General features: G+C 41.1%; 2 protein-coding genes across 2 annotated transcripts in view; both read right to left on the reverse strand.

Moving 5' to 3' along the window:
• The window catches only part of LOC129631317 (tetrapeptide repeat homeobox protein 2-like), a 95,323-nt gene that overhangs the window by 48,020 nt on the left and 29,023 nt on the right, over positions 1 to 18,280 (reverse strand). The window lies entirely within an intron of this gene.
• LOC129631314 (sulfotransferase 2A1-like) lies at positions 1,002 to 15,681 on the reverse strand. Its single transcript, XM_055552248.1, has 6 exons — positions 15,549 to 15,681; positions 10,281 to 10,489; positions 9,097 to 9,223; positions 5,125 to 5,219; positions 2,827 to 3,004; positions 1,002 to 1,248 (listed from the first exon to the last, which is right to left on the reverse strand). The coding sequence occupies exons 1-6, from the start codon at positions 15,679 to 15,681 to the stop codon at positions 1,136 to 1,138; spliced, it is 855 nt and encodes a 284-aa protein (XP_055408223.1). The 3' UTR covers positions 1,002 to 1,135.

Here is an 18,280-nt window from a genome sequence, read left to right on the forward strand (position 1 = left end):
AGTTCCCAGACCAGGAATTGAACGTGGGTCCCCTGTATCGGCAGGCGGATTTTTAACCACTGGACCACCAGGGACGTCCTCTAACAAAGTGTTAAATGCACAAGCCAGTATTGTTAACTAGAGGCACAACACTGTAGAGTAAGTCTCTAGAACATAGTCTTGTATCTTGTATGACTGAGACAGAACCTGATGAGTACAGCCGCCCATGTCCCCTCCCCCAGCCCTTGGCAACCACCATTCTGCTTTCTTTTTCTGAGTCTGACTCTTCTACGTTCCTTATGTAAGTGGAATCACATACTATTCGTTCTTCCGCCTGATTTATTTCACTAATACGAATGCCCTTCGAGTTCATCCGTATTTCACAGAACGTCTTTCTTCTTTAAGACTCAGTAATAATATCCCATTGTTTGTATATATCACATTTTAAAAATCCATTTATCTAACATTCTCCAAGGTTGGGCCATATGTGAGACTAAAGCCATGTTTTAAAACGGGAGAAATCGTCAGGGAAGATATCCAAATTAATCTGAGGGAAGATAGATGACTAAATTATAAATCTCAGTACCTAATAATGAATGAGTTATACACTCAACACGCAGTGACACCCAAACAGAAAATACTGAGTTGAAAGGCAAGTTGATGAATGCATTATGCAGGACACCATTTTTCTAGGTTTAAAAAGCCTCCATAAATTCAATATATTGTTTATGGTCAAACACCACATACTAAGATAATAATGCCTGGTTGGAAATGATATACTTCAAGGTCATCATAATAGTAAATTGTAGAGATACAGGCAATGGAAAGAGAAGGCGCCTTATCTGCTTTGTAACTTTATTTCTCAGTTTTATTTAAAAATTGACATAATTGGTGGGTAATTGTTATATTATTTCTTTACCACTCTATAGGAATGAAATGAAACATGATAAACATTTTAAAAAAGTTGGATGCCACAAAGGGAATTAGGGGGTACCCTGATGCATTTTAACAGTCAAGTTGTCAAATGCAGAGATTTGATCATTCAAAACACCAGGATGAAATGACAGGTTTTATGCAATTACCCTCAGTCACTCACATGCATAAGGGCAGAAGAACAAATATCAATATCCATATAAGATCTGGAATATTTAGAGCATTATTCCCACGGGAATAGCTCTTGAGGAAGGTCTGCCATCTTCTCCTGGAATAGTTTATCAAAGATTTCAGCTTGGGCCACCGTGAAGTAATTTTTCCAGTCCCCAGTCATACCTGATAAACATAAAAATAGAGACTCAGATCAGATCTAGGGTTCAGTCTCAAGACGCCACTACATGTCTTCCTGGATCCATTGCTTGTCTTTTTAAAAGTGTATTGCTATTAAGTAGTACACGATACATTCTTACACCTTTTATTTTAAAAATTATTTATCTATTTATTTATGGCTGCGCTGGGTCACTGTAGCTCTTCTGGCTTTCTCTAGTTGCAGCAGCTGGGGTCTACTCTCCAGGTATGCTAGGACTTCTCATCGCAGTGGCTTCTCTTGTGGATCAGGAGCTCAGTAGTTAGAGTGCATGGGCTCAGTTGTCCCAAGGCATGTGGGATTGTACCCATGTCCCCCAGCTAGAGGCTGATAATGCCTGGACCACCAAGGAAGTCCTGGATCTATTTCTTCTGTTTGCTTGACATGGAAATCATAGCTAATAAAGCAGAATGACCAATGGTTTGTTGCTTTTTACTGCCTGGCAGTCATACCCATTTAGACTTCCGCCTGCTTGAAACAATTTCCCTTGTTCTCTTCTCTCCCAGTGTATAATTTGTCGGCAATAATGCAATTCTATTTTCTGATATAACCAGTATTTAGCCACTTTTCGCAACCTCTATTTCTACCACCTACATCCAAGGTAACATCATTTCTCACCTGGATTATTGTATTAGAAATCTAACTGGTCTTTCTGGTTTTTAAAAAATTGTTTATTTGTGTTTATTTATTTGGCTATGCCATGTCTTAGTTGTGGCACTTGAGATCTTTGATCTTTGTTGTCACATGCGGGGTTTTTAGCTGTGGCATTTGAAGTCTTGGTTGCAGCATGTGGGATCTAGTTGCCTGACCAAGGAAGGAACCCTGGCACCCTGCATTGGGAGATAGAGTATTGGCCACTGAACCATCAGGGAAGTCCATTTCATTTCTTCCTTGCATGAATCACATCCTCAATCTATTTGAACTCTAGGATTCTGGGAAAACAGTCTCCTCCCCTCTATGCTGTATATTCTGTTCATTCATCTTGAGTTCAAGGATATGGACATGATTAATTTCTCATCACAGCGGGCTTTATAATGTCTGATAACAAGACAGGCTCTCAGCTACGTGAAAAGTCTTTCCTCTTTCCTTCTCCAATTGAGCTGTTTTTCATACGTTTGTGTTGTTGTTGAGGATATTTCTCTATGTTCAATCACCAGGAGTAACACAAACATGAACTTTCCCAATCCTGTCCTTATTTTCTGGGTCAGTCACAGCTAGCGAGTTAGCAAGAATAGTGGATTAACCTGGTTACTGTTTGCAGAAGAGATATCTTCCGTGTTAAATTCTGAGAGAGAGTTTGAACGGCCTTGCATATAAGACTGATCACCATGCTATACCTGAAAAACTTTCTCTAAGCGCCTGCAGCCCACCTTAGTACTATAAAAAGAGACGCCCTCATAAGGGCTCACAAGAGACGTTTTCAAGTGATGAGCAATATAAGTTGATAAATTCAAACAGTCCCTACTCCCAACGGTTAGTGCCCTGTTGTAAGCATAAGAATAACTTCTACATTTTCTGATCCATTTTGAAGGCATGTTTTCTTTTACCTTTCCTCAAAAGAAGTCCATTTTCCTCTAAATACTGACCCTTCAGGAGGGAAAAATTGGACATATTGTTTTCTTTCATGACCTGGAAAGAATTGTTTTTGAGGACTGAATTCAGTTCTTCTGGTTCTAGCTTCTTGCCCAGGAATTGGCAGATCTTCTCCACAGTGCTCCTCATGTCCTAGAAGAAGAGAAAATCTGAGAGATTATGTGAAAGAGCAAGAACATAGAGAAGGAGATGAGGGGGAGGAGACAGCAGAAAGAGGAGGGGGAGAGGGGAGAGGAAAAGAGGAAATAATGTAGAGATGTGAGTAGGGATAGTGTTGGGGGCGTCCAGAGAGATTGAGAGATTTTGACATTGACACATAGACACTGTTGATACCAAGTAAAGACTAGGTAACCTATGAGAACCTACTGTAGGGCACAGAGGACTCCAGCCAATGCTCTGTGGTGAACTAAATGGGAAGGAAATCCCCAAAAGGGGATATATGTGAACGCTTAGCTGATTCACTTTGCTGTACAGCAAGCATTGTAAAGCAAGTTGTGCATGTGTGTGCTCAGGTGTGTCCGATTCTCTGTGACCCCATGGACTGTAGCCCGCCAGACTCCTCTGTCCACGGGATTTTCCAGCCATGAGCCTTGGAGTGGGTTACCATTTCCTCCTCCAGGGCATCTTTCCAACTCAGGGATTGAATGCGTGTCTCCTGGGGCTTCTGCACTGGCAGGCGAATTCTTTACCACTGAGCTAAAAATTTTAAGAAATAAAGTAAACAAACAAAAAATGACTTAGAGAACAGTTGGGGGAAAAAAGATGGAAGGACCATGATGGATTTCTCAGTATAGTTGAATTCAGAACACCTTAACACTAAAATACTGGGTTTTCCAAAGAGACTTTAGAAGGGCTTCTAGACAATTATGAGCAGGATTAGGCAGGAGAGTTTCTGGGAGAATTTAACCAAAATTTAAGGAATTGATTTCAAGCCTTGGCTATGTGCCCAAATAATGCTGTTTTTCACAACTAACATTTGAGTAACACAAGAGAGCTTTACCATGTCTTCTTATTTATTATCTCAATAATTGGTTCCTGGCCCATGATGCTGGGAGGTTATAAGAAAATGGGTTTTATAACCAGAAAGGCTTTGCTTTGAATCAGAGACTTTCCTCTTAGAGCTAAAATGCTTTGATTTTTTTTTTATTCCATGAGCCTTCACTATGATCTAACAAGAAAACACACAGCAGTAAAACATAAAAGAAAAAAAGACCACAAAAAAAAGAAGGAAAAAGGAAAAAAGCAACACAGAACAAGCAACCAAAAATCACTCCTTCCCCCAGAAAAAAAAAAAAAAAGAGAGAGAGAAAAGAAAACAATTTGCTGGGGTAAACTGTTATTTACAAAAGACTCATTGGTAAAAAGGAAATTCGTGTGGACGCCATAGAGGATTGAATAGAAATAGCTGGAAGATGATGAAAAGTAATGTTTCTCAGATAGAAGCAAAAGCCAGTGTTTGTGTTATTTTTCTATTCTCCAAGATACCACTAAAGGTTAAAGTTCTTCTGTCTGTGATTTCATCACCTTTATTGGTTTTGAGTTTCATATGCCCGCTTTTCCTGCCTATCACTGCTCAGTTCAGTACTTGGCCTCAGAGTAATCATACTGATTGATTTTACGACTTAAGTTTTCCCCTACCAGTCCATCTGGGATGTCAGACAGCTGAACACGTCTCTGGAACCCAGCTTGCTTCTATACGTTCCCATCTTCTTTCTCAGATCCCTCTCACTACTAGGTTATCAGCAGCACCAAGGGATATACCTCTAGAAATGATAGAACCAGTGACCAGTGTGAGCACAAACCACTGTACTCTGCCTCAGTATATGGAAAAAGCCCTTTGGATATTGTTCAGTTCAGTTCTGTCACTCAGTCATGTCCGACTCTTTGCGACCCCATGGACTACAGCACGCCAGGCTTCCCTGTCCATCACCAACTCCTGGAGCTTGCTCAAACTCATGTCCATTGAGTCGGTGATGCCATCCAACCATCTCATCCTCTGTCATCCCCTTCTCCTTCTGCCTTCAATCTTTCCCAGCATCAGGGTCTTTTCCAATGAGTCAGTTCTTGGATGTTGTAAGGTGAGATGAAGAAGACGTGATGAAAGAGAGCATGGCATTTGACCATAAGCAGGGCAATGAGGACCAGATGGCTAAGTTCTCGCATCTAATGACCATGCACAGGCTAAAGAAGGGAGGGAAGTTAGAGGGCATGAAGATAAGAAAGAGTCTGCTGATTATAAGAGCAATCGTTACCCATTTCATCTCTTCATAACTCAGTATCAGGAAGTTCTCCTTGTCTCTCATGGACATCCAGCCCCGAATGTGGTCGAACCATGATCCAAATGGCACTGCATACAGAAGAGGTAGGAAGAGTGAGTAGACGACACATGGAATGAAAACAGGATCCACATATATGTTCCCTCTGTGGACATAATTGCTAGCACAATGCAGGGCACATTTATGCTTGTTGTAACTAGTATCCAGCATCAGGCATTAACCCTTTAAAAAGCCTAGGACTTCCCTGGTGGCACAGTGGATAAGAATCGGCCTGCCAGTGCAGGGGACGAGGGTTCGATCCCTGGACCCGGAAGATTCCCCATGACTTGGAGCAACTAAGGCCATGCACCACGACTACCAAAGCCCACACGCCTAGAACCTGTGCTCCACAACAAAGACAAGCCACCGCAATGAGAAGCTCACACACTGCAACTAGAGAGCAGCCCCTCTCACCACAACTAAAGCCCGAGCAAAGCAATGAAGACCCAGCGTAGCCAAAAATAAATAAACCAAAAATTTAGAAACCAAATAAAATAAGACAAGGCTAGTTCACTTGGAGCAGGTTTTGTATACAGCTTTATATGCAGTAAGGGGATCTTGTCCAGAGAGCCATGCGACCTGAGAAGTAGCATTCTGGTTGCCCCTAATATGTTCTGCCTTTCTTTTTTTTTTAATATAAATTTATTTATTTTAATTGGAGGCTAATTACTTTACAATATTGTATTGGTTTCGAATGTTTAGTTGTCAGGCGTATTCTCACCATTGCCACAACTCTTGCTTCCTCCCTGCCGCACCCCTCACCTCGCCCCCCATCATCTTGCCTTCAATGTTGCTTTTGGAATCGTTATTCTTTGGGAAAGTGTCTTTCCTCTGATTTAAGGTTTTCTTTCCTTTTTTCTACTATAGCTTTCTTAGAGGCTAGGTGATTTATTTGTAATAATTCTTTACAAGGCTTTGTGGTTCTTCAAACAGATTTCATCAATGAGGAAATTCTCAGGCATGTCTTCTTGAAGATTTCCTTTCCCTGTATTTTTTCTTTCTTAGTGTGTGTGTATATATATATATATATATATATTTTTTTTTTTTTTAATTGAAGTACAGTTGACTTACAATGTTTCAGGTACGCAGCAAGATGATTCAGTTATACATATTGGACAGCAAGGAGATCAAACCAGTCAATCCTAAGGAAATCAACCCTGAATATTCATTGGAAGGACTGATGCTGAAGCTCCAATACTTTGGCCACTTGATGCAAAGAGCCGACTCACTGGAAAAGACCTTGATGCTGGGAAAAATTGAAGGCAAAAGGAGAAGGGGGCGGCAGAGGATGAGATGATCAGATAGCATCACCAACTCAATGGACACGAATCTGAGCAAACTCTGTGAGATAGTGGAGGACAGAAGATCCTGGCATGCTGCAGTCCATGGGATTGAAAAGAATCAGAGACGACTTAGTGACTGAACAACAGCGATACGCATAGATTATTTTTCAGATTATTTTCCATTATAGGTTATTACAAGATATTGACTACAGTCCCCTGTGCTCTATGGTAAACCTTTGTTGCTTTTTGTGTATCTAACCTTTTTTTAAATTAGAAATTGAGCATTCTATTCATACTAAGTCAAACAAGTGGGATCAAAATGTTATAAGTTTTATAGGTAGGCAAAAATTCATAAGTTTCTAAAATATACATTATACATATTTTATACACACATATATGTATATGAAAGCTTTTCTACTATGCTTGATAAAGGCTTGAGAAAGAACATCAAAAAAAAAGAAGAGATGGAGAAATTGGAAAACATAAATTAAATGAAATGGGATCACCGAATATGAAATAGAAAAAGTGAAACAAGCTAGATAAAAGATCAGCATAAAATCCAGTTGTTTTTAAACATGGTTGCTTATTAGAAACATATCTGGAGCTTTGGAGAAAAAAGGCAAAACTTGGGCATTTGTATTTTTCTGAAAATTTCAAGATAATTCTAATATGTATCTTGGTTTTAAAAAGTGATGACAGGTTTTTCTATTAAATGGTAGTTTTGGTGATATAGAATTCTATTATTTTCTGTTAATCAATCATGATGAAATGGTGTGAAGTGAGTAATAGTTACATAATCACAATAATAAAAGATATTTATTAGTTTTTCACAATCAATAGCCAGACAAAAAGTAAAAGACAATTAAAATTGCAACCCATAATGGAAATGTGATTAACTCAACCATATAAAATAATTATGTACAATTTGGGTGGTTAAGTAGAGTGATGTGGTAAGTGGAAGTGCATATATGCATGTTTTCATCCGATCAGTCAGTTTATATCTTTTGGTTGGTGCATTTAATCCATTTACATGTAAGTTAATTATTGATATGTATGATCCTATTGCCATTTTCTTAATTGTTTCAGGTGTATTTTGTTCAGGTCTTTCCCTTCTCTTGTGTTTCCTGTCTAGAAAAGTTCCTTTAGCATTTGTTGTAAAGTTGGTTTGGTGGTGCTGAATTCTCTTAACTTTTGCTTGTCTGGAAAGCTTTTGATTTCTCCATCAAATCTGAAGGACAGTCACGTTGGGTAGAGTGTTCTTGGTGGTCAGTTCTTCCCTTTCAGCACTTTAAATATATCGTGCCATTCCCTTCTGGCTTGTAGAGTTTCTGTTGAGAGATCAGCTGATAAACCTGATGGGCTCTCCCTTATATGTCATTTGTCATTTTCCCTTGTTGCTTTTAATATTTGATCTTTGTCCTTAATTTTTGTCAGCTTGGTTACTCTGTGTCTCGGTGGGTTCCTCTTTGGGTTTATCCTGCTGGAACTCTGTGAGCTTCCTGGACTTGGCTGACTATTTATGAAGTTTTCAGCTATTATCTCTTTAACTATTTTCTTGGATCCTTTCTCTCTTTTTCTTCTGGGACCCCTATAATGCAAATGTTGGTACCTTTAATGTTGTCCCAGAGGCTTCTTTGGCTGTCTTCATTTTCTTTTTTTCATTCTTTTTTCTATATTCTGTTCCGTGGCAGTGATTTCCACCATTCTGTCCTCCAGGTCACTTATTCATTCTTCTGCCTCAGTTATTCTGCTACTGATTCCTTCCAGTGTATTGTTCCTCTCTGTTTGTGTCTTGCTCTGGTGTACAGAGCCTCTCTCAGTAAAGCTTTAATCCAATCGTCAAATGGGTGGAGTTACTTGGCTACCCACTCCAGTTTTCTCGCCTGGAGAATTCTATGGCCAGAGGAGCCCGGCAGGCCACAGTCCATGGGGTCACAAAGAGTTGGACATGGCTGAGCGACTAACACTACCATGTCTGAGCCTTTTTTTCTTTTTTTAAAAAATATTTATTTGTTTGTCTGGGCTGGGTCTGGGATGTTTGATCTTCATCTCAGGAGTTGCAATTACTCAGCCCACGTGCCGCAACTACTGAAGTTGGAGCACCCTAGAGCCCCAGCTCCACAACGGGAGAAACCACTGCAATGAGAAGCCCGTGTGCTGCAATGAAGAGTAGCCCTTTCTCTCAGCAACTAGAGAAAAGCCCGTGCAGCAATGAAGGCCCAACGTGGCCAAAAATACATAAATAAAGGAATAAAGAAGATGAATCTGAAAAATGGTGAAAAGTCAGGATTGTATTGTCCAGAAAGCCAATGGAAGCTGACTTTCAGAAAGTCATAGATTAGGAGAGTAGAGGAAAGAATATGAGTGCTCGGTGCTAATATTAGACAGATCCTGAAGACTCAGAAAATAGCTAGGATAGTTTCTGATGGGGCAAAAAGGCTGGCTGAGGTTCTGCTGCTCTACAAGGCAGTATGTGGATTTAGAAAATCTGGCTTCCAGTGGTGATGGAGATACTCATGGCTTGGGAAGATGTAGAGATGTCAGGTTTTGTTTAAAAGGAAAAAAAAAAAGAGGTCTGATGAAGGACTCTGGCAACCCCTAGCTTTCATATTTTACATTTACTCACTGTTTCCTTGGATGAACCATTCAAAGTATTGTTCCAGTGACTGTGGTCTCTTAACAAACTTTGCACCCCTCCAGAAAAAATAACCAGACACCAAAACATCTCTGGGATTTCGGATGAGGTAGATCATCTGAAAGAGAAAAATAGGATAATGAAAAATCAAGTCATTTTCTAACCTTTTTTTCCCCAACCTTCTTGATTTTCATAAAAATGGAGAAAAAGCCAAAGAATTCCCTGGTGGTCCAGTGGTTAAGATTCTGTGCTTCCACTGCAGGGGGTGTGGGTTTGATCCCTAGTCAGTGAAATAGGATCCCACCTGCTGTGTGATACAGCCAAACAAACAAACCAAATACCAGCTGGATATAGGAACACAGAGTGGTTAGAAAAACCAGTCATGAAGGCAGAGTAATCACCCTGAATTTAGGCATTGATGTAAGCATGCTGCTTCTCAAATGAGCAACTTTCTGGTGCTTCTACATAAATGGCAGGAGGTATTTATTTAATTAAGACTGGCTAATTACTATTATTATTTTTTAGAGCAACAAAGGAGGATTATTCAGGGTATGATACAGTTATAAATTCTAGTTCGACTTTAAACGTGGTTTTCTAAGATTTTGGCATTATTGTTTCCCCTGGTCTCTGGCTTACACCTGGCTAGCATAACCTACAGAATGGTCTACACATTTGTATTCCAGTATAAATTCCAGTGTTACCATCAAATACAGACTCCCAGGTCCTACCCCATACCTACTGAATACAACTGCATTTCAATCAGATCTCCAAGAGATTCCTAGGCAAATTAAAGTTTAACAAGCATTGCTCAAGCCTATCTTTATTTTATATTTTTGTTTTTTGGCTGCACCCCACAGCATGCAGAGCTTCTCCGACCAGGGACTGAACTTGTGTCCCCTGCATTGGGGCTTTCCTGCTGGCTTAACAGTAAATAATCCATTTGCAATGTAGGAGACACAGGAGATGCAGCTTCAATCCCTGGCTTGGGAAGATCCCCTGGAGGAGGGCATGGCAACCCACTCCAGTATTCCTGCCTGGAGAATCTCAGGGACAGAGGAGCCTGGTGGGTTACAGTCCATGGGGTCGAAAAGAGTTGAACATGACTTAAACAACAGAGCACCACTGGACCACCAGGGAAGCCCTGATGAAGACTGTCTTGACTGCTGTACACTGACCTTGGCCTTGGATTTGAAGAAAGACTTGGGGAAGAGTTGGATGGGGAGGTGAGAACTGATGAGATGTGGGCCTTTCTTCTCCTTTAGTAATTCATACCCAGTCTTAGTCTCTACCCAGGGGGAGCGGTCCCAAATGGGCTCAGATCGGACCCACTTGGGATCCCCCTTGGAGTAAATCAGGCAGACAGTTTCAATCAACCAGTTTGTTCCTAGATAAAGAAAGGAAAACTATGATCAATCATTTTAATCTGACTTATAAAAATTCTTATAATGTATACAGATCATAAAAGGTACCATCTTAACCATCTTTAAATTACAGTTCAGTTGTTGTTTAGCCACTCAGTTATATCCAACTCTTTTTGCAACCCCATGGACTGTAGACCTCCAGGTTCCTCTGTCCATGGGATTTTCCAGGCAAGAACACTGGAGTGGCAGGTATTAAAAAGAATGCGTTTGAATAGGTTCTAATGAGGTGGATGAAACTGGAGTCTATTATACAGAGTGAAGTAAGTTAGAAAGAAAAACACCAATACAGTATATTAACGCATATATATGGAATTTAGAAAGATGATAATGATGACCCTATATACCAGACAGCAAAAGAGACACAAATGTAAAGATCAGACTTTTGGACTCTGTGGGAGAAGGCGAGGGTGGGATGATTTGAGAGAATAGCATTGAAACATGTATATTAACATATGTAAAATAGATTGCCAGTCCAGGGTTGATGCATGAGACAGAGTGCTCAGGGCTGGTGCACTGGGATGACCCAGAGGGATGGGACTGGGAGGGAGGTGGAAAGGGGGTGGTTCAGGATGGGGAACACATGTACACCCATGGCTGATTCATGTCAATGTATGGCAAAACCACCACAATATTGTAAAGTAATCAGCCTCCAATTAAACTAAAGAAATTAATTTAAAAAAATAAAGAAAAAAAAGAATGCCGGAGTGGGTTGCCATTTCCTTCTCCCGGGGATCTTCCCGACCCAGGGATCGTACCCACGTCTCCTGCATAGGCAGGCAGACTCTTTACCACTGAGCCACCAGGCACCCCTGTACAGCTCTGTAGGGTTAAGTATATTTACATGGTTGTGCAAATGATCTCCAGAATTTTTCCATCTTAAACAGCTGAACCTCTGTGCCCATTAAGTAACAACTTCCCATTTTCTTCTCCTTCCTGGCAACCATTCTACTTTTTGTTTCTGATACAAACGGCTCAGATGATAAAATATCTGCCTGCAATGCAGAAGACCTGGGTTCAATCCCTGGGTCTGGAAGATCCGCTGGAGAAGGGAATGGCTACAAACTACAGCATTCTTGCCTGGAGAATTCCATGGACAGAGGAGCCTAAAGGGCTAGAGTCTATGGGATCACGAAGAATCAGACACAACTGGGTGACTAAAACTTTCACTTCACTCCATACATATTATGTCTTCATAGTTTATCCATGTTGTAGCAAGTGTCAGAACTCCATTCCTTTCTAAGGCTAAATAATATTCTCAATATGTGGATAGTAAATTATGTTTATCCATTCATCTGTCAGTGGACCTTTGGGTTGCTTCTATGCTTTGGCTATTTGCTTAAATCCTTTGAACATGTTCCCATTGCTCTTGGCCTTTGAACAGATTCCCATTGCCCTTGGCTTATCATTACCACAGCACTTCCAATGACTTCAGCCTTGCTTCTTGCCCAATCACAGTCCCTCTATGACACCATCCCTCGTAGATATATGATCCACATCCTTTCAGTTCAGTAAATTTATCAAGTTCTTTTCCAATTCCTGATCACTATCCATGCTGATACCTTTACTGGAAAATCTCTCCTTTTTGAACAGTTATATTTATTTATGCATTTATTTTTGGCTAGGTCTTGCTGTACTTGGGCTTTCTCCAGCTGGGGTGAGCAGGGGGCGACTCTCTAGTTGTGATGCTCGGGCTTCTCATTGCAGTGACTTCTCCTGTTGCAAAGCATGGGCTCTAGAGCCGGCAGGCTACGGTGGTTGTGGCACATGGGCATAATTGCTCCACAGCGTGGAGGATCTTCCTGGACCAGGGGTTGAACCCATGTCCCCTGGATTGGCAGGCAGATTGTTACCCAGTGGACCATCAGGGAAGTCCTGGAAAATATCTCTTTTCATGAAATAACTTCACATTCACTCTTTTTTGAAAAAAGAAAAACATTTTCCTGCTGCTAATTCGTTCCTTTTTCTAAAAAAAAGTTATTTATTTATTGTATTATTTAAGGCTGTGCTGAGTCTTCATTGCTGCACGTGGGCTTTCTTGCAGTGAGCAGGGGCTACTGAGAAGCCTTCTCATTGCAGTGGCTGCTTTTCTTGTGAAGCACAGGCTCTGGGCACATGGGCTTCAGCAGTTGTGGCTTGTGGGCCCTAGAGCACGGGCTCAGTAGTTGCGGGGTACAGGCTGAGTTGCGCCGCAGTACGTGGAATCTTCCTTGACCAGGGATCAAACCTTTCTTCCTTCCACTGGCAGGCGGATTCGTAACCTCTAGACCACCAGGGAAGCCTCACGTTCGCTCTTTTTGATCTCAATTTAGATGTCATTTCTTCTACCTTGCTGTTTGGCTGTGGTAGTTATGTTTTATTGCCCACCCCAGCCCTCCCACCTTATTTTATTGACTTATTGCTAACAAATTAAAGACGTATATATTTAACACCCTCAGTTCAAAAATAGTAGGGGCAACTTGGCAAGACTAAACTCTCCATTGCTCCATTATATTATACAAATAATGCGTGTTTCTGCTAGCAGGGAGCTTATTGTCTCTTTCATATAAAGCAGAAATAGGGCATCCCTGGGGCTCAGTGCTAAAGAATCCGCCTGCCAATGCAGGAGAAATGGGTTCGATCCCTGACCCGGGAAGATCCCACAGGCAGTGGGCCAACTGCCCATGCACTGTAACTACTGAGCCATGAGTCACAACTACTGAAACCCTAGAACCCGGGCTCCACAACAAGAGAAGTTACCTCTAGAGAAGCCCTCACACTGCAACTAGAGAAGGCCCATGGAGCAATGAAAACCTAACACAGTCCAAAGTAAACCAATAGTTGCTGAGAGCCACCACGGGAGATCCCACCCATGACAAAAGTCATGCAGAAGAGACCTGACAGGCAAAGGCAGATCAGGCCTCAAGGGACCCCCTAAATCTGCTCAAACATCTACCCCAAAACCAAAATCTGTCTACTGTTTATTATATTATGCTTTTCACCAACTCTTCTGACATTAACAGGGGGCTATCCCCGACCACCTTCCTCTGAAAAAAAAATCAACTTAGGACTTTAGTTAATAGACATGATACAAATATTTCAATTCAAACCCCTCTGTTGACATTCTAGCTTGCCTGACAGGTTTATCCATACTCTTGCAATTAACACACATGATTGTTCACAACTCCCCAACCTTAAAAGACATGAGAAGCCAAAACATTCTAAAAGTCCTAATAAACATAGAGTCCTTTAAGAGATAAAAAATTATTAAAATAGATAGTATTGGTAAAGGGTTTCATTGTTGAGCCAATGCTTGCTGCCAAGTTCCCATATCCCTTATCCATTGTACACCTGGGAGTACATTAGTTAACATAGTTGAAATGTAAAAAAAAATCAGACCTTTGAGCTAATTGGTTCTTTCTTTGTTATGACCCATTGGACCTTTGCTCCGTGAAAATGTAACTCTGTTTAACACTTTCTGAGGCTGACATACATTACAAATATAAAAAAAAAAAAACACTTCAAAAAAAATTAAGTTTTCTGGTTGAACAGGCTTTATCAAAAAAGGGTCATAAAATGTTCACAGGCCTCCAAGGCCAAAAGATATTGTACACAACACTGTTTATAAAAAAGATATACAAAAAAAAATCCTGGTTTTGATAAAGACAAAACAGATGTAATGTTTGGGCTGACTCGGTATGATTTTGCATCTTTCATTTCCCGCTATGTACAAGTCAAGATATAAAAGTTCCTTTTAAAAATAAAGTTATGGGCCTCGCTCACCAAAGCTTGGTCTCCCCGTGTCATTCTTTTTTTCCTCTTCCCTCTTTTTCTCTCTCTGTTCTTCTTTCAGGATGACTCCTTGGAACACAGGAGCTTTATTGGCTTTCTGTGTTAATCAAAGAAGATCAAGCCTCTTTCTCTTCTCTTTATTCTTTCTCCTTTATTCTCTTATCGTTCAACCCCAGACTATCAGGTTTCAATCTATTATAAGACCCGTGTCATTTCTCTCTCGCCGATTCCGTCTTTCCTGAGGGTACCCTAGGATCCTGCTGGGGCTGGACCCCGACATATAGTAATAATAAAAGCAAGAAGCTAAATTCTATTTTAAAAAGAATGTGAATATTTAAGGTGTTCGTGTTCATTTGTTACATGTCACATTGTGAAAAGACTACCACTATCAAGCTAATTAACTATTACATCATCTCACAGAATTACCTCCCTCCCCTACTTCTTCTGGAGAAGGCAATGGCACCCCACTTCAGTACTCTTGCCTGGAAAATCCCATGGATGGAGGAGCCTGGTAGGCTGCAGTCCATGGGGTTGTGAAGAGTCGGTCGGACACAACTGAGCGACTTCACTTTCACTTTTCACTTTCACGCATTGGAGAAGGAAATGGCAAGCCACTTCAGTGTTCTTGCCTGGAGAATCCCAGGGATGGGGGAGCCTGGTGGGCTGCCGTCTATGGGGTCGCACAGAGTTGGACATGACTGAAGCGACTTAGCAGCAGCAGCCTCCTACTTCTTCTAGGGCTTTCCTGATGGCTCAGTGGTAAAGAATCCACCTGCCAACGCAGGAGACTGAAGAGATTAGGATTCAGTCCCTGGGTCAGGAAGATCCCCTGGAGAAGGAGATGGCAGCCCTCTCCAGTATTTTTACCTGAAGAATCCCATGGACAGAGGAGCCTGGTGGGCTACAGTTCATGAGGTTCCACAATGAGGCGGACAGGACTGGGCGACTAAACAACAGCAGCCCATTTCCTCCACAGACTTCACTCTGCATCTTCTTCCACTCCTCTCTACAAACAGCTGAATCTGCCTTGGGCTTCATTCCCATGGTTTCCTCCGATGCCTTTGATCACCCGCTCTGAGCACTCAGCTGACTGTGTGACTGCCTGGCTCAATCCTTTTCTCTGGGCATCAGTGGTATCAGTGCACATTTCTATTCCCCTAATGCATTGTCGGCATACAGAAAGCGTTCCACCTGTGTGCTGAATGAATGAGGGCCGCAGCCACAGCCTGTCAGTATCTGATCCTGCTTCCTTACCTGATTTGGGGAAAGTCAGCAGTAAGACATCTTCATCTTTAATAAGAAAATTCTGCACCTCTCTCAGGAGTTCAGGTGAGTAATCCAGGCTTGGGAAGGGTATCCCTTCAAACCACAGAAACTTTCCTGTCATGACGATGAGCTCTTTCTACCTCTTGTGAGCTTTTTAGCCATAGTCACTGTTGGACTGGGAGATCCGTTTTATAGTCAACATCGAACAATCATTAATCTCTCCCAGGTTGTTGATGAGCGTGCCTGTCCATAAAAAGAGAGGGTCACAAGATTGATAATATTGGGCAACCGTGAAGTCATTCAGAGAACATTCTGGGGTAACCTGAGTTTGACTTCATGGGAGGGAACCGGGAGTTTAGTAACAAGATGGAGGGTGTAGACATGTGGTGGATTAAAAATGTATATCTTTAAGAATTATTTATATATTGGCTGGATTAGGTCTTCATTGGTGTGTATGGGCTTTTTCTAGCTGCAGCAAACAGGGGTTACTCTCTTGTTGCCAAGCTGGGGGTCTAGGCAGCTGGGCTGAATATGTGGCACAGGGGTTAAGTTGTGCCATGGCATGTGGAACTTCCTGGACCAGGTATTGAACCTGTGTCCCTTGCATTGGCAGGCAGAATCCTAACCACTGGACCACCAGAGAAGTCCTAAAAATATATATATATTAAATAAGCTTTGTTATTTTTTCAACAGTTTTAGATAAATAGGAAAATTGTAAAGAATTCTCACAGTCCATACTTTATTCAGACTTCTTTAGTGTTTACCTAATATCCTTTCTCTGGCCCACAAGATCTCATCCCAGACTCTACATTACGTTGGGTCTTCATGTCTCCTTAGGTCTCTCTTAGTTGTGACAGTTTCTCATACTTTCCTTGTCTTTGATGACTTTGACAGTTTTGAGGATTACTGGTCAGGTATTTTGGGGAAGTTCCCTCTCTTGGGGTGTGCCCGATGTTTTTCTCCTAATTAGACTGGGTTTCTGGGTTTCGGAGAGAAGATCACGGAGGTAAAATACTAGTACAGTCCCTACATTTCAAGGGTATTTACTGTCAACCTGACATCTCATTGTTGATGTTGACTTTGATCACCTGGCAGAAGTAATGTTTGTTAGATTTACCCATGGTAAATGTACTCTCCCCGTCTTTTTTTTTTTTTTTCTAATTTTTTTTGGCCATGCACGACTGAAGCAATTCAGCAGCAGCAGCAGCATGGCATGTGGGATCTTAGTTCTCTGATCAGAGATTGAACCCATACCCCTTGCTTTGGAAGCTCAGAGTCTTAACCACTGGACTGCCAGGGAAGCTCTTACCTTCCTTCCTTTTTATATGGGCATATTTAAAACATGAAGTCTAGCTGTGAAGGTATTAATGAGAACATATTGTGTAAACTCTTATTGAGGATCTTCTTTAAAACTATTGTCTGGCACCATTTAAATTATCAAAACGTTATTAAAAAAGAAAAAAAAGAAAAGCTGAGGATATGTTCCAGATAGAGGAGAATGTAAACTAAATCCTGGATTGATTTCTAAACCACAGAAAATGCTATTATTTTATCATTGGGACAGTTGACCACATTTGAATGCACACTGTGGATTAGATAATAGCATTGCATCAATACTAACTTCCCTGATTTCTATCATTTTTGTGTGATTATAAGTGAAATATTTTTTATCTTAGAAAATATAAAGCCTTTTAAAAATAATTGTATTTATTTATTTTTAACTCTGCTGGGTCTTAGTTGCTTCCCAGGCTTTTTCTCTAGTTGCAGTGAGCAGGTTTCTCCTTGCTGTGGCTTCTCTTGTTGCGGAGCACAGGCTCTAGGGCCTGAGGGCTTCAGTAGTTATGGCTCCCGGGCTCTGGAGCACAGGCTCAATAGTCGTGACACACGGGCTTAGTCGCTCTGTGACATGTGGGATCTTCGCAGACCAGGGAGGAACCCGTGTCTCCTGCATTGACAGGTGGATTCTTAACCACTGAGCAACCAGAGAAGCCCCATATGCTGAGAGCGTAATCTAATAAATGTTACAAAAGGTTAGTGTTGGTAAATCTGTTTGAATTATACACAAGAATTTTGTGTGTATTGCTTGCAAGATTTCCCTAAGTTTGAGGATAATTAAAAATAAAAAAAGGTGCTCAGTCATGTCCAGCTCTTTGCAACCCCATGGGCTACAAAGTCCTTGGAATTCTCTAGGCCAGAATAGGAGTGGGTGGCCTATTCTTTTTCCAGGGGATCTTCCTGACCCAGGAATTGAACAGGGTTCTCCTGCATTACAGGGCAGTTCTTTACCAACTGAGATTTCAGGGAAGCCCTTAAAAAATAAAAATAAAAACGAAATAAATAGATGTAGTGACAATAAGCTAGAGGGAAATTGGGATACCATGGATTTAAATCTCTCACACTTTTTTTTTTATAGCAACCTAATCTTTTAAGAAATCTATTTGTTTGGTTTTTTTTGGCCACTCTGTGTAGCCTGTGGGATCTTAGTTCCCTGTGCAGGGATCAAACCCACACACCCTGCATTGGAAGCACAGAGTTTTAACCACTGGACTACTAGGGAACTCCCTGAAATCTCTCTTTTTAAGCATAAGAGTCAAGAATTTGCTTTAGACTCACAGGTATGGGGGTGAATTTAAATACTTAACTACACAGCAGGATCCAGTTCTTATTTGACATTTCATCATTAACATACTGAGAACTTATGAAATGCTTCCAGGTTTTAG

The sequence above is a fragment of the Bubalus kerabau genome, chromosome 17, assembly GCF_029407905.1.
Source record: "Bubalus kerabau isolate K-KA32 ecotype Philippines breed swamp buffalo chromosome 17, PCC_UOA_SB_1v2, whole genome shotgun sequence".
NCBI lineage: Eukaryota > Metazoa > Chordata > Mammalia > Artiodactyla > Bovidae > Bubalus > Bubalus kerabau.

Excerpts from the sequence above, each read along its gene's own strand:
- LOC129631314 (XM_055552248.1), bottom strand. The coding sequence starts at position 15,681 with ATGACAGGAAAGTTTCTGTGGTTTGAAGGGATACCCTTCCCAAGCCTG. Across the intron at positions 10,490-15,548 it reads GCTGACTTTCCCCAAATCAG|GAACAAACTGGTTGATTGAA; the intron begins GTAAGGAAGCAG and ends TTCTTTATCTAG. Across the intron at positions 1,249-2,826 it reads TGGACTTCTTTTGAGGAAAG|GTATGACTGGGGACTGGAAA; the intron begins GTAAAAGAAAAC and ends TATGTTTATCAG.